The sequence below is a fragment of the Dipodomys merriami genome, unplaced genomic scaffold (genome assembly GCF_024711535.1).
Source record: "Dipodomys merriami isolate MVZ:Mamm:240054 unplaced genomic scaffold, mDipMer1.0.p SCAF_69, whole genome shotgun sequence".
Taxonomy (NCBI): domain Eukaryota; kingdom Metazoa; phylum Chordata; class Mammalia; order Rodentia; family Heteromyidae; genus Dipodomys; species Dipodomys merriami.
The window spans coordinates 4,081,523-4,098,808 of NW_027206279.1; the positions used below are offsets into that span (position 1 = coordinate 4,081,523).

The 17,286-nt window shown below is 41.7% G+C and overlaps 1 protein-coding gene across 6 annotated transcripts in view; it reads right to left on the minus strand.

Moving 5' to 3' along the window:
- The window catches only part of Fsip1 (fibrous sheath interacting protein 1), a 154,097-nt gene that overhangs the window by 105,965 nt on the left and 30,846 nt on the right, over positions 1 to 17,286 (minus strand). For all 6 annotated transcript variants that reach the window (XR_011368588.1, XM_070005761.1, XM_070005760.1 and 3 more), the window contains one exon: positions 16,678 to 16,815. Coding sequence is in view for 5 of the 6 variants with exons in the window: in XM_070005761.1 (XP_069861862.1) it covers positions 16,678 to 16,815 (138 nt within the window). In the remaining variant the exon portion in view is untranslated. The remainder of the gene's footprint in view (positions 1 to 16,677; positions 16,816 to 17,286) is intronic.

Consider the following 17,286-nt stretch of genomic DNA (forward strand, 5'->3'; position numbering starts at 1 on the left):
ACCCCAATCTCCTACACACACACACACACACACACACACACACACACACACACACACACACACACACACACACACACACACACACGTAATCTACAAGATCAGCAGCTGAAAGAGGGGACAAAATATAGGAAGGCTTTTTTATTTCACACTGATTTTTAATTAATTTACTTCATTGCTATTACAGAGGTGATGTACAGAGGGATTACAACTACATGAGTCAGGTAATGAGCACATCTCCTTTCATACCGTGTCTTCTGTTCCCTCATTCTCTCCTACTCTCTCCCTCCCGTCTCCACCCACCAGTTGTATAGTTCACTCTCATCCATGTCCAGGGAGCTCCTGCTGCACTTTTCCACCCTTTCTTCCTGGAGTTCTGTGCCTTCCCTCCCACACTCCTGAATACATACACGTGAATACACCATGCAAAAGGAAAAGAAGACAGAATCATCAAAAACTAAAAACTTAAAAGAAGTCTTTTGTTTTCATATCTTTGGAGTTCATTTCAGTATGCATTTTATTTTACATGCATGTGAAGAGGCACTTGGGTATTGTACCTTTGTGATGCTCTCCTAAGACTACCCTCTTTTGATCTCACTGCGAGTATCTAGAATCCTAATTTCTCATGCCCCAGTGAATGTTAGATCTAACTTCTGCGTACAGCAAGAACATGCGCTGTTTGTCTCTCTGCTCTTGGCTTACCTCACATAACATGCAAGGCAAGTGCTCTACCACTGAGCCATCTTCCCAGCCCCAAAATCTTTTTTTTGGGGGGGGGGGAACCTCAAGTAACATGATTTGTTCTTGTTCATCCATTTCCCTGAAAATGACATTATTTTATTCTTTCTAATGGCTGTGTAAAATTCCATTGTACATAGGAACCACGTTTTCTTGGATCCACTCACCTGCTGGGTGCCTCTGGGCTGTTTCCATATCTTGGCTATTGTGAATAGTGGGGCGGTGAACATGGCTGTGCAGGTGTCCTTGTCATACCCTGGCTCATGATGCTCAGGATAGATGACAAGGAGTGGTGTGGCTGGGTCGTATGGAAGGTCTGTGTTTGGTTTTTTGAGGACCCTCCAGACTGCTTTCCTGAGTGGTTGCACTAGTTTACATTCCCACCAACAGTGCAAAGGGCTCCTTTTTCCTCAATTCCCACCAACATTTGCTGTTCAAATTCACAATGGTGGTCAGTCTAACTGGGGTGAGATGGAATCTCTTTGTTTTGACTTGTACTTCCTACATGGCCAGGGATGATGAGCATTTCTTCTTATTTATTGGATATTAGGCCTTTGCTGACATATTGCTGGTAAAGATCTTTTCCCAGTTGGTTGGCTGTCTTTCTAGTTTAGTGACTATGTCCTCAGTTGTGCAGAAACCTTTTATTTTGATGTAGTCCCACTTTGTCAACTCTCTCTCCTATCTGTTGTGTTCCTGGGACTCTATTCAAGAAGTTTCTACCTAGCTGGGAAGGTGGTTCAGTGGTAGAGTGCTTGCCTTGCATGCATGAGGCCCTGAGTTCGATTCCTCAGCACCACATAAGCAAAAAGAAAAAAAGCTGGAAGTGGTGCTGTGGCTCAAGTGGTAGAGCGCTAGCCCCACAACGGACAAAAAAAGAAAAAAAAAGTTTCTACCTGTACGTTCTACTGTTTCTCCTAATTTCTCTTGTAGTAGTTTCTGATGTTGAGGTCTTTAACCCACTTTGAATTGATACTAGTGCATGGTGACAAGCAGGGATCCACTTTCAGTTTTCTGCACATAGGTGCCCAGTTTCCCAACACTAATTGTTGAAGAGGATATTTTTTTCCCACTGTATGTCTTTGGTTTCCTTATCAAATATCAGATAACTTATCAAATATCAAATAAATGTAAGTGTATGGTTTCATTTCTGGGTCTTCTAGTCTACTAGGAAGGCATTTTTAAAAAACAGCCGGGCGCTGGTGGCTCACGCCTGTAATCCTAGCTACTCAGGAGACTGAGATCTGAGGATCGCGGTTCAAAGCCAGCCCGGCCAGGAGAGACCGTGAGACTCCTAGCTCCAATAAACCACCAGAAAACCGGAAGTGGCGCTGTAGCTCAAGTGGTAGAGCGCTAGCCTTGAGCTGAAGAGCTGAGGGACAGCGCCTAGGCCCAGAGTTCAAGCCCCATGATCGACAAAAAAAAATAAATAAAAAATCAACAAGCCCCCCACTGGTGGCTCACGCCTATCATCCTAGCTACTCAGGAGACTGAGATCTGAGGATTGTGGTTCAAAGCCAGCCTGGGCAGGAAAGTCCATGAGATGCTTATCTCCAATAAAACACCAGAAAATAGGAAGTAGCACTGTGGCTCAAGTGTTAGAGCGCTAGCCTTGAGCTGAAGAGCTAAGGGACAGCGCCCAGGTCCAGAGTTCAAGCACCACAACCAACCCACCCACCCCCCAAAAAAATTCAACATCCTCATAATTTTTTAATGAATAGGAATAAAGTGGAAGTTTTTCTGCCCAGTAAACCCCTACCTGTAACATCATGCTGAATGATGAAAGACTGAAGCTTTCCCCCTAAGATATAGACAAGGTAGAAATGTCCACTCTTACTTCTTTTTTTTTTTTTTTTTAATTTTTTTTTGGTCTGGTCATGGGCCTGAACTCTAGGCCTGGGTGCTGTCCTTCAGCTCTTCAGCTCAAAGCTGGCACTCTACCACTTGAGCCACAAGCACCACTTCTGGCTTTTTTTTTTCTGCTTATGTGGTGCTGAGGAATCGAACCCAGGGTCTCATGCATGCCAGGCAAGCACTCTACCACTGAGCCACCTTCCCAGCCCCTGTCCACTCTTATTCTATGTAATAACTGTGCCCAGAGTTCTAGCAAGAGTAAGAAAAAAAGACAAAAAATAAACAAAACAAGTTGGAAATAAAGCCATCCCTATTCATAGATAACATGATGTGGAAAAAATTTGAAGGAATTGAATCAAGGAATCAAGCACTAAGTACCTTAAGCAAGTTCACAGGATAAAGGTCAACACACAAAATTTCATTGTATTTGTTCGTATTTTACCAATGCACAATTACAAACAAACAATTTCTTTACAAAAGCTGCAAGAAGTACATTGCTCAAATCCAAATCTCAAAACATATTAGTGTCTATATGCTGAAAAGGACAAATATTACTGAAAGAAAGCAAAGCAGACTAAGTAGAGATATGTATCATGTTAATCAATGTGAGAGTCAATATAATAAAATGGTCTCAGCAAACTTAACCATAAGTTCCTACAATCCCAACCAAAACCTCAGCAGAATTTTCTGTACACAAGTGATTCTAAAAATGTATAATGAATGTGTATTTCTATGAAACAAGAATGTTAGTATTTAAGAAATGGTAAGGAGTTGTTTCCATGTGATTGTTGCCCAGAATGGAGAGCTAATCAACATGGGTAAAGTAAAAAGTCCTCCTGTATAAGTCGTTTTATATCTTGGTCAAAATGCCTTTCCTACGTGGAGAGGGAGAAGAGTGCAGCCCTGAGGGCAAAGGGAACGGCACGGGGGGGGGGGGGGGGGGGGGAGGAGCAAAGGGAAGGTCACGGGGGCAAAGGGAAAGTCACAGGTTCGGGTTACAGAGGCGGTTAAAGCACGGTGGGCCTCTGGCAGCGCCGCTCCACTCCAGACCTCCAGCTCCAACCGCTTGTTTTGGAAAAAAAAAAAAAAAAAACCCTCAATATTTGTCACAAGTTTGGATTCTATGTGGTTTAAGAGTAAAAACAGAAATTACTCAAGTGAGCCATCTGGTCTGTCTTTCCAATGTGGTGTGTGCTTGAGGAACCAGTCACAAGTGAAAAAGCGATTTTCTCCAAGAGATGATGCTCCCATCCTTCACTCACAGGGCAGGGATGGTCCTGAAAGAGCAGGGCAGCGTTGTGAGGCTCCCGGGCCATCACCGGGCTTCCCTGAAGACCTGTCTGGTGACAGCAGTCGGCAGCCAGGTCACCTAGAACTAAGCTGTGATTTTCAAATTCAACCCAAATTTTGGCTGTTATCATCAGCTAAAAACACTGGCTAAATAAGTAACTGTGCCGCTAATATAACTAATTTCAAATAAGAGTGACACAGGAGGGTTTCTGTGAGCATAAAAGAAAGGCAAACATGTTAGACATGCTAACTTATTTTCCATGGAACCCCTGCACCAGGGACCAGGTTTCAACCCAGCAGAGAATCCGGTCTAGGCTCCAGCACCACCACTGGGTGGCGCCTCCACACTACTTTATTGTGAAAGCACAGACCAAAATTCTACCCACCGGTGCCTGGCTTTAACACAGAAACAAGTGAACAAAAACCATCTTACAAACATATGACTTTAATAAAAGGTCTTCCTAAAAGCCATGCATATAAGTCTTGGGAGTGGAGTCACACAACTCATTATGAACTGGGACACTGACTCCTCTGGGTCTTTGGCAGTGTAGATTCCCCTGCTCCACTACAGTACCAAGATCAAACTATGTCATCAATGCCACCTAACTGTAGAAAACTGCATCTCTTCTGCCCTCACCCGCAGAAACTGGCTAGCTGAGAAATGACATAGTCTATAGTGACTAACAAACCTGTAATCCTAGCTATTCAGGAGGCTAAGATTTGAGGATTGCGGTTCAAAGCCAGCCTGGGCAAGAAAGTTCATGAAACTGATTCTCTTTCAGAATGGATTCTCTTTCTGGGTTGCACATTATGGCGCATTTCCATAAAGCTTAGTAAAAACACCAAAACGTTGCAGGAAAAGATATGCAGCATGGGGCTGGGAGAGATGAGCATTGGGAACGCGGCTGGGATGCCTTCTGCAACACTCACTGTGGCTACCTAAACTCCACACAGAAGCTTGTGTGGGAAATGCAATTATAAACCATCATTCAACTCTATGATCAGTATGCTCCTACAAGTTGTGCTTCGCATTCCTATCAGCAAACTACCCAAGCAAGAGACATTTTTTTTTACTAAATTTTAAAAGGACATTTTAAAATTTTGGCTAGAAGAAAAGAGTTGGACAGGATTTACATCTTCAACTCGACAAACCCAAACAAAGGGTTGGGACCCATCCCATAACAGAGCAAAGCCTATCACCCTACAAAAGGGAAGCACAAGACCCTCAATCTCACCACTAGTTACAAGTGATTAAAGATACTTATAATTTAGCATGTCAGAATGTGTGCTCAGACACAATTAGTACCTATGAATTAAAGCAGGATGGATTAGGCTAATTTGTGGATTGCCGTTGGAGAGAAAATCCTGGATAAGGGGAAAGAAAGAATGGAACGGAATAGAGGAAGGGAAATAAAAACAAAACAAAAGAAGATCAGGCAGCTAATTAGGATGGAAGAAGGGAGAGACTAGGAAGAGGAGGAGGGGAGGAGGAGGAGAAGGCGGCGACCACAGCGGTTGCTCAGCCCCCCTCCACTGCACCAGCCCCAGCAGGCACTACAGCCCTTGGTAACCCATATAAGCAGAAGGGCCAGGCCCTGTGCCCGCCACTCAGTTCCCAGTCTAATTTATATGGAAACTAGGGCTGCTGCGGTGCCAGAGGCTGGAGAGCCTGGGCCAAAGGGAAAGTCCTCACAATAGCAGAGCTGGCGTGTGCTGTGACACCTCAGTGCGCTGACTCTTTCAGTTCCTTTGGGAGCCATCAAGTGCGATTCATGTTACCAGGAGCAGGGAATTTTTTAGTCTTGCACTGACAGCAACTATTTAACACATACGCAAACAATAGAGTTTCACAGCCCTTAACAAACCTGTGAGCTCTGCAACTTCCAGTGCTCTCGCTGGAGGGATTTTATGGTCTGGTGGCTTCTCAACAGTTAAGTGTACGCGCCACCAAAAACAGAGTACAAAAATGATTTGAAAGAACCATGTTTGTTCTCTCGCAGAAGGGTTTCATGAATGAGCCACACTCCATGATCACGGGCTAACTAAAAGATGTCAGCCTACTTTGCTCTCAGGCTTAACTGCCACACACACACACACACACACACACACACACACACACACACTCACATGCGCACACACACATGCACACACGCGCACACATCTTCAAAGAATCAAGCTGAGCATGCACTTGTTGACTTGTTGATCATATTGATCTATTCCTAAATCTTTTGTTTTCAAAAGTACCTCCAGAGGAAAATATGAGTACCTTCAAATATTTGAACCCCAACCCTGCTAAATTGGAAACAGGGTGGCACAAAGAAGAAAATCAAGAATGCTGCTTTCGCTATCAACTGAGCCATGCGTGGGAAGCCAGGACACAAGAGTGGCAGGCAGGTCCCCAGGCTGCCTTGGAGCATCGCCTGCTGATGGCTGGCTGTGCCCTGGACCGCCAAGGCTGAGCTTTCTAAGATCAGAGTCAAGTACAGTGAGTTATCGCCCTGAGCCTCCTAGCAGCACACAGGATTGGCTGTGTAACATATAAAGAACACATTGTAAAATTGACCACAAAAAGGAAGAAAGGCCACATGTTTATTACCACTGGAATTCCTTAACCCAGGGTCAAGAACAGAAAAATCAGAAAATCAAATTCAAAGAATGATGAAATTCAGCACTCTAAAATCACTCAGACTTACCTGTACTGGGCAAACAGTAGGTGTGAGGGCCCTTAATTTGGAACTGCATTCTTTTCACAGAAATTACTGTGCTGCAGTGTTAATTACATTAACACTGCTTACCAAAACTACATCTTAGTTCACGTTCTTTACCTTGAATGCTGCAGGTACTTGATTCATTTTTCCCTTATGTCACCCACCTTCTACTAAAGATGTTCTACCTCTCAGCAAACCTGAAATTTCACCTTATCAGTAAACATTTTACCTGCTCTTTTTGGCTTGGAGGATCATCACAGATTTACCTTGCTTTGGGAACACTATTTTGCTTTTGAGGAGGAACAGTTTCACAGAATTAAGAGCAAGGAAACACTAAACAGACCACATTGTGATTTATATACAACTGACAATAACTCATGACTGACTGCAAGCTTCTCCACATGAAGTGAGCTAGATAATGCCTGAGCTGAATTTAAAACTTTTGTGATTGAAATTTCTTCTGATAGTTTATTTTTTTGTTACTGTGCTTGTTCAAAATCAAGTGTAATAAGTTCACAAATAACAGAGGCTCACCATATTCTTTTTGTCAAACTTAACTATTACCATATGACATTCACACCCAAAATTACAACTATGGGTAGATTTTCTATACCATGGAAAGCCTTTTTTTTTTAACAAGTGCTTAAATCTAAATACCTGTTAAGACCTAAGAGACCACTAACTATTGACTTCTCTTGAGTGACCAGCTCAGAAAATGTCCTAAAGAATAATCTTAGGTCATGTTGATTTTGACATTTCAAATAGACACAGAATAAATAAAAATATAAATAATTTGCTTCTGCTCAATACTAAATTTAAATATTATAAGTAGACTCAAGGAAAAACCTACATTATGCTATGTTTTTACTTGTCATTCCTTATCTAAACCTAAGATCCTAAGAAATGTAGCTAAGAAGAGATGGCAAACTTCAAAGCTAGTCGCGGGAGCTTCAGCAAGAACATAGTTAAGTGATGATCTCCTTGGCATTACTTACTCAAAACACAAACGAGGATGATACGGGGCTTACAGATGACAGCATGTGAATACTTAACATTTCAGAAACGACAAAACAAGCTGTGACACCCAACATGCACTAATAAATGATTCCCCGTACAAAGGAGATGGAAAAACAGCACCTCACAAAACTTTAAAACTGGAGACTCGCAGAAGGAATATTCCAGAAAAGGATAAATCTGTGGCACATATGACAAAGGGTCTATGCCCTACATAGCTAGAAGACAGCTCTTCAAGAGATAAACAAGACAGGCTGGGGGCATGGCTCCACGGTAGAGCATCTTCCTAGCAATACAAGTACCTTAAGCCCTGAGTTCAAGCCCCAGGACTGGCAGGAAAACAAACAAACAAACAAAAACTTACTAATAAACATTTGAAACTATTGCCCATATTCTTTACCGACCAAAATCCATAAACTATAATTTTTAAACTATACGACTGACAAAAGAGTAGTAGCAATGCAGGCCTAGATGGAACACTCGAACACACTGAAAGTAAGTTACACATTCTCTCTGGAGATGAAGATGGAAACACACAAACTCTATCCGTATACTCATAGAAATTCCACTCAGGAATATATCCTAAGAGCTGGGAATGGTAGCATACACCTTTAATCCCAGACACTGGGGAGGCAGAGAATCATGGTCCAAGGCTAAAATTAGCAAAAGGAGTGGAGGCCATGGCTCAAATACTAGAGATTGCCTAGTGAGCACAGGCCTCCAGTTCAATCCATAGTACCACCAAGAAAAAAAAATACATCTTAAAATAACTAAACAAATGCATTAAAGTATATTTACTGCATCATAGCTTACAATAACCAAAAGAAATAAACATTATTAAGAAAGACATTTATTATAACAGAAAAAAATACATGATCCTTAAAAGCACTGAAAAAAATGTATCAGGAATTAAAAGAATTAGGAATTAAGTCACAGAAAGGGAGAAAATATTAGTAACACCCCTATCCTACCAAGAACTCGCACCCTTACACAACTATGAAGAGGGGGGAGGACTGGGCGATGGATGCAGAGGAGGAAGGTTATTTTAAAGAGTATTTCAATTCCTATGACGTTCTATTTGATTCCTTTTCAGATCTTCCTTTGGCATATTCTCAAATACCCTCTTTTTTATTTTTATTTGTTTATTTTTTTTGTCGGTCGTGGGGCCTGAACTCTGGGCCTGGGCACTGTCCCTCAGCTCTTCAGCTCCAGGCAAGCACTTTACCATTTGAGCCACAGCGCCACTTCCAGTTTGTCCACTAATGTACTGAGGAATCGAACCCAGGCCTCATGCATGCAAGGCAAACACTCTACCACTGAGCCACCTTCCCAGCCCTCCTCTTTTTAAAAAAAAAAAATGCATTGAATGGACATATTTTACATTCTGATATGCCCTATTCCAAACTGTGTAGTGTGTTTTTCTTTTTCTTTTTCTTTTTTTTTTTTTTTTTTTTTTGCCAGTCATGGGGTCAGAACTCTGGGCCTGGGCACTGTCCCTGAGCTCTTCAGCTCAAGGCTAGCACTCTACCACTTGAGCCACAGTGCCACTTCTGGCCTTTTCTGCTTATGTGGTGCTGAGGAATCGAACCCAGGGCCTCATGCATGTAAGGCAAGTGCTCTACCACTGAGCCACCTTCCCAGCCCCTGTAGTGTGTTTTTCTATTCACTCTTGCTCACAGTGTGTTGGTAGGGAAGGAGAAACAGGAGAGTTCGCTTTGCTGTAGATTCATGGTCCTCACATTTTACCATGTCTAGATCCCAAGTGCATCTTCCCTAGGCAGTTCCTTTTCTCCAATCAGAAGCCAGGAGTTAGGTCAACCTATGACTACCTTCAGCTAAACATTCAACTTGGTGTTTCAGGTCCTATAAGTGGTCCTATGATCTCATACTCAAACCTATCTCCATGAGGACTTATGGTTAGACATTCTTATGAGACTTCATTTTCCATTCTACCCATATTCAAAGCAGAGACAGACCGAAGTGTCCTTCACACAACCCCACTTTTCCAACTGAAGTTCTACCCCTGTATGGCCTGCTAGTTAGGACAGATTAATATGAAAATCTTCCCACAGCATGGTAGCTAATTGTGTTTATAATTTGTCCTAGATTTATATCCAATACAACACATAGTAAACAACTTTTCAAAGGTTATTAATTTTGGAATAATGAACACTAGCCATGAGTTATAACTATGTTACATGCCATTTGTGAGCTATTAGGTGACAATATTCATTGCAAGGAGTCTTGCCAAAATTTCTGCATCAAATGTACAGAAATGGCTGGGAATGTGGGTTAGTGGTAAAGCCCTTCGTTCAACTCCTCAGTACAACGCAAACAGAAAAAAAAAAAAACAGAAGTGGTGCTATGGCTCAAGTGGTAGAGCTCTAGCCTTGAGCAAAAGAAGCTCAGGGACAGCGCCCAGGCCCTGAGTTCAAGCCCTAGAACTGGCAAAAAAAAAAAAGTACTAAAATACACAAGGACAACATTATATCATCACGGAACAAAAATAATAGTTCCACAACTTATAAAATATTGTTTTATGTGTCAATATCATTATGCTATCCATTTCTTAAAAGCTGTTACAAAAGAAAAATGATTAAAATAATTTCTACTATTCTAAACAATGATAAAGGAGAGTAGAACCAGTTTTTTGGGTCTTACTTAACAAATAAATTACCAAAGCATATTAGCTACTCATCCTATTCAACCACAAATATGTTGGTGTTTTTTTTTTTAAGTTCTGTGCAATTTGGAAAAGATGTTTATCATAGGGCTGGAGGTGTGGTTCAAGTGGCAGTGTGCTTGCCTAGCATGTGCAAAAGGAAGGGAGATTGGCAAGATCTTAAAGATTGTAGAATGAAGCCCACATTTGTGGGTGGCCACAAATCCTGCCTGAAACTTGGCTGAACCACACAGATGTGAGTTACAGACACTGAATTTATTAAAAAGTCTACGTCTTGAATTGTCAGAGAATTGAGATTCTTTCTACGATTTGTGAGCCTTTGAAAACCATTTAGCTATTCAGTTCTTTGGTTTCTAATCCACAGAACTGGCTCACATTGTGGAAATGATTCTCAGTGTGTTTAAGAACTAGATAAACACACACACACACACACACACACACACACACACACACACACACACACACACACACACACACACACACACACACACACACACACACACACACACACACACACACACACACACACACACACACACACACACACACACACACACACACACACACACCATCCATTCTCTGAGCAGGAGAAATCCCCAAGTCTTCTGACCCAGGGTCCATGTATTCTTCCAGCAGGTTAAATGACAAGAGCACATCACATAAGAACAAGAGCACAAGGATTTCTCCACCCGACTGAGCCACATTCTTGCCTCAGTGCTCAACAACAGGCTTAGAGTGCTAAACACTCATGCATTAATAAGCAGTTCACCAAACAAGGCCAACCTCTGGGGTCTCCAGGAAACCAAAATAGGGAAGAATGTGGAAAGAAACAGAAGACTTCAGATGATGGAAATAGTGAATAGAAATGCAATAAAGACCTAAACCTTGTGGTCAATGCATCTGAATGACTGGGACCGTGGAAAGCTTTTCCTAACACTACTTAACTAACCATCTTTGGAGAACATTTTGTCATTAATAAAATCAGTGAGGTAAAATCAGTCTGCTGATTCTTCTTTGAAAATGCAAAAACTAAAATTGAATTATTTTGATTTGTGAAAGGTAGAAATATGACAACTTCATTATAAGCATTTTTATCTCACAGGAGAAGTTTAAAGATGTCCTTAAAAAAATCCTTATTAGCATAGTGAAACATTCAATATTTCAGGAAAACTAAGATAAAATATAAATTACCACTGTTTATTTCAATATAAATTACCACTGTTATTTATTAATGGGTTTTTAAAAAAATCTCTAAATCAGTAAAATTACAAAATGTCAATTATGATTCCTCTTTGTTTCAGAAAAAAGGCAAATTCATAGAAAGTAGAAAATAATCTAGTAAGATAAACTACTAACTAACATATGTTTATTATATCTTATCTACCTAACATATATACTATTATCAATTATATTCCAATTATATATCATTGATACAAAGCTCTCTTCAATTTTTTTTTTTTTTGTCAGTTGTGGGGCTTAAACTCAGGGCCTGGGCGCTGTCCCTGAGCTTTTTGTGCTCAAGGTCAGCATTCTACCACTTTGAGCCATAGCACCATTTCCAGTTTTCTAGTGTTAATTGGAGATAAGAGTCTCACGAACTTTCATGCCCAAGCTGGCTTCAAACCATGATCCTCAGATCTCTTGAGGATATAGGATTATAGGCGGGAGCCTCGGGCTCCCAGCTAATTTTTTTCCTTTGTTTTTTGTTTGTTTGTTTGTTTTTATTTTTGCTGATCTTGGGCCTGGGCTCTGTCCTTGAGCTTCTTTTGCCCAAGGCTAATGCTCTACCACTTCAGCCACTGCACCACTTACTATCTTCAATTTTTATTATGTCTTGTACCACACATTCCAATTAAAAGTCTGTAGTGACACAGCCTATGTGCTTAATATTTTCATTGTGCTAACACAGTATTAGTTGAGTAAACATTGTGTGAACTGCTCTGGCATTCCTTTATTTAAGAGCATTTTTTCCTGGTTTATTTGGTACGGTTTTCCTTGGGTGTTAATTTTTGGAGAATTACCCTAAAAGTAGAATTATATAGGTAAAAAAATACTAGTCATGTAAGAGCCACCATTGTATTTATTAACCAGCTGTTTCCCAGGAAAAAATACCAGCAGTTTTAAAGTCTACAGATAACGTGCAAATGTCACTGTCCCCACAGCCACACTACTGCCACAAACACACAATCATATCACATTGTTGTTGTTTTTTTTGAGGGGGGAGAGGGGGAGCCTAATGGCTGTGCACAGAGCCAAAAAGCTGTCTGAACATAGATTTTAATGACAGGCAAGGCTGAACGTCAGTGCTAATGATGACTGACTTGTCTGAAATGTTCGAATAGGATTCATTGAGGGGATAAGTAACAGCCTTTTGTTTGCATCAGTATTGCGCATATTTATAAACAGTACCTTTTTCTACTTACAAAGGTGACTTGTATACATTAAAGAAAGTCAGGCAAATAGGGAACAAAAGAAATAACAAAAACCACCCATAACCCCAACACACTTTTCCTTGTAAATAGCATATGATATAAAAAATGAATTTCTTTCCTTCCCCTCTCCATCCACCCCATCTTGACTCAAGTAATCATCATTAAATTGTTGGCATCAACCAGGTGCTGTGGCTCACGCCTGTAATCCTAGCTACACAGGAGGCTGAGATCTGAGGGTCATGGTTCAAAGCCAGCAGTCCATGAGATTCTTATCTTGCACTGACCACCAAAAAACTAAAAGTGGAGCTGTGGCTCAAGTGGTATAGTACTAGCCTTGAGTAAAACAATTTAGGAACAGTGCCAGGCCCTGAGTTCAAGCCCCAGAACTGGCACCAAAAAAAGAAAACTGGCATACATGATTCCAGGATTTCCTGGTCAGAGCTTAGCCCAGCAGGATCTCCCTACTCAGTGCTGCAGCCCAGGCTTCCTTGGAAGCTATGCAGACCTCCTTCCGTCTTTTGATGGCTGTGTGGCAGCCTGTGATGTGTATGCAGTAAGTTATGAAACTAGGCCAGGAAGTGGCTCTGTGGCCTAAGGGGTAGAGCACTCGCCTTGGGCTGAAGAGCTGAGGGACAGTACCCAGGCCCAGAGTTCAAGACCCACGACCGACAAAAAAAAAAAAAAAAAAAAGGGCCAAAGAGCAGCCCAGCTGGTAACTGGGGTACACATCTCACGTTTGTTTCTTTCTCGGTTGTACAATCATAGGTTTACCCATCCCCTGTCCCCGGGGTCTCCCACCGCAATCACCCACCTCTCCTCACACTGAGGAGTATTCTACACTACTCTAGAGTATGCTAGAGTAACCCTTCTTGCTTTCCCTTCATTTCTCAGCCTCCCTTTCTTGGATCAGCCTTCCTTTCTTTCATCCTAAGTGGGGGAAACGGACATCTTGATTCTTCTGCAAGGACCACCTCCCTCTTCAGTGGTACTCTCTGTACTATGTCCGCCCCCTGCACCTAGAAACAAGCCTTTGAAAATGTCATATTAGCAATGTCAATAGTAACAGAAATAGGTGTACAGCATTTAAAATATGCCAGGCCTAGTGGGTAGTTTCATGCACACGTACACGCACCCACATGTGTGTATCTGTGTAAATTTAATCTGCATAACAGCCCTGTGAAGCAGGTATTATAGTTATAACCACTTTGAAGATGTGGGAACTGAGACACAGAGATCAGATGGCCGGCCCAAGGTCATACAGCTAGTAAATGCAGAGATGAGATTCAAACTAAGCATTCTGACTCTTAGTGTCTCTACCCCAACTATTGAAGCTTCTGTAACAGGACTACAAATCAGGATGTTTTGGAGATTGGATGGTCAGAGAAACCTGTTGAACACCAAACAAATAGAAGGCAGCTCTCTGGGCTACATGGAAAAATCAGGGGTAGAGGGGTGCAGGGAACAATCTGCCATTTGTAGGAGAGCTTGTCTTGCCCAGCTGCTTTACAGGCCTGTGGGTCTGCTGAATTTCCTATCACGTGTCCCTTCTATGTCTCCCTGCTCTAGCTCCTTCCCCTCAGAACAGACCAACAGCAGCAATACTCCCCACACCTACAGAATAAGCTGAATCCCACCTCCTCCAGTGTCTCCACCAAGAAAGTGTAGCCTCCCACTGAAAGCACAGAACTAAGTCACTTTTCCAGCCTTTACTCAGGAATCAGCCCTGCAATTCAGGTGTTTCCCGAAGCAGCCTCCAGGACTCCACTGTCCTCCATCCCTAAGACTGGATGCGGATTTGATTTTTAACTCACCAGTTCTCTAGCGCCACAATACCTCTTTTACACAAACAAGTAATCTCGAACAGGTATTCCATTACAGGAGTAAGAGTGAACGAAAACTGCAAAACAAGCTATCATTCAGAAACCATGTGGTAGGCAGCAAACTACTTTTTATATATAAAAGTCAGACTTCTATTCTCCTAAAAAGTGTTGCTAACTTCCAAAAGTAACTTTCAAGAGACCATTTAAGCCCATCAATACCAAGTATTTATGAAGCATACAATAGCTTTAAATAGTCTATGTTATAAAGAACAAATTCTCACCCAAAAATAACCATGCTCATAATCACTAGCAAAAGAACACAGGTCATCTGGAACTACTCTTGCTTACAAGGTAGTCTCCTAGACAGAGAGATCCCTTTATGGTCACACAGCAGACTGCTGAGAGAATGAAACTGGGACTCAACTCCCCAGACTCCCCGTCTAAACCGTACCCAGACATTTATGAAGTACAGTGAGTTTTATAGAATTTGAAGGAGGCCACATGGCACACAGTATGAACCAGAAAACTACTATAAAACAACAAGCAATTAAAACATAAAAACAGACAGCAGCTTAGGTAGGCATGTTAAATTGTAACCCCTTTGTACAACCATCTGAAATCTGGAAAATAACCTTTTTTAAAAAACTGAAAACCAACAAGCAAACAAACAAAAACAGGTAATAGCCTCTAAAAGAGTTGACCCTAAGAAATAAAATTGTGAAATGAAACTTTATATGGGAAAGTCCAAACATTTTGCTCACGGACATTACTGATTCATAACAAAATTGTCACAGAAAAACAAACAATATTTTCAAGCAAAGCAAAGCAAATGCAGGCCGGCAGTCGGGTCACGCAGAGCCCTGCAGCTGCGTCCTCTCCTCAGCGTCCTCCTTGGAGGAAGGTGCGCGACTCAGCACCTCCAGAGCAAAGGCAGGACTCACCTCAGAGCGCCACTGAAGATGAGACAGCATTAGAAAAGCACCTGCAGGTGCATCTGGCTCAGCGCTGGTACTCAGTAATTGTTTTCTCTGAGTCTGTACTGTTTTTTTTCTATTTAGATAACCATCAAACCTTGACATAGTTACTATATTCCTTTAAATGTAGTCAAACGTCAAATGACACTGGAAGAATATGTAAGATTTCCTAAAGAACTCAAAATTCAATAATGGCAATACCATGGTTTAAAAAAAAACAGTAATAGTAACAGACAGGTTTTCAAGGCCCCTGATGGTCATGTCTTTATCCATTTGGACCGTTAGAACAGAGTATCATCAACTGAGGATCTTACGAACAGCACTCTCTGCTGGAGGCTGTAACTTCCATCATTAAGCATCTTTTCAATGTGTCCACTCAGGGCAAAGGAGGTCTAGTTTCCTGGGCTTGCTCTATAAAGGCATTAACTCATTCATAACACAAATTTGGGGGGCTCAAACCTCTAGACTAGCAGACTAAGTCAGGAGAAATAACTATGGAAAATGCCAGGCTTTGCCTGACTTGACTAGGCCTGTACAGGGGAGAAGTACCAACAGTTTTCATAACCAATCAAACTGTTTACATTGTTTACAATATCAACATCATATCCATGCAATATCACATCAAGTTTGCAATGCCTCCTCATGACCACTACAATGTCCTGCTTTTACTTCACCGTATCAACAAACTCAAAGGAGAAAAAAAACCCTCTGAAAAGTTTGCAATGTAATCCCTAGAAAAGCCGGGCACCGGTGGCTCACACCTGTAATCCTAGCTACTCAGGAGGCTGAGATCTGAGGATTGAGGTTCAAAGCCAGCCTGGGCAGGAAAGTCCGTGAAACTCTTATCTCCAATAAACCACCAGAAAACCAGAAAACCGGAAGTGGTGCTGTAGCTCAAGTGGTAGAGCGCTAGCCTTGAGCTGAAGAGCTGAGGGACAGCGCCCAGGCCCAGAGTTCAGGCCCCATGACCAGACCCAAAAAATAAATAAATAAATAAATATAATACCACTTAAGTCCTATGAATCATATTTTCAGCATTTACTTCAATTCTTAAGGACAGTTTCATGTCTGATTGACCCTTAAAATCAATCATGAAACAGTGAAAGGAAACTGGGGCTTTTTAGCACCACAATTAGCCACCGTGACACCTGCACTGGAAAGACTTACCACCTCTTCCTGCATCTTCCGCAGCTTATCGTCTATCTCCTTCAGCCGGTTTTGCTGGTCTCGCTGCTCTTTGGTGTTTCGAAGCACTTTGTCTCCGGGGACTAGCTCCATAATTTTTTCATCACCAAGGTCAGATTCCTAATTTAAATAGATAAATACATAAAACCCCAGGCTGGTGACGAGCCCCACGGCACTGTGGGTAGAGCGTGCTTCCCAGACAGGACACTGGCCCTTCAGAGCCAGTGACTTCTCTAAAATCCCCCTGCTGGTGGCTGGTGGCCCAGGTCACTATGTTACAGTTGTTATGAAGTATGGCTGCGTGGCAATCTAGAAAGCACCCATGCTGGAGTTCACAGACATGTTATTTGGGGACAGGGTGGGTGGATATTTGTGGAGAAATATACTGGAAGGAAATTTAACAATCATTGATGATAAAAATCTTAATTATTTTATCCTGTTTTATTTTTACTTGCCCTTCTCTGTGCTTCTTGAGTTTCCCATAATGAACATGTATCACTTGCATAGGCAGCAAAGTCATTTTTTTAAAGAAAACAAGAAAATTTTTCTACCAGAGCTGTTTTTGCTCTGCTCTGAAACCCATTTTCTCCT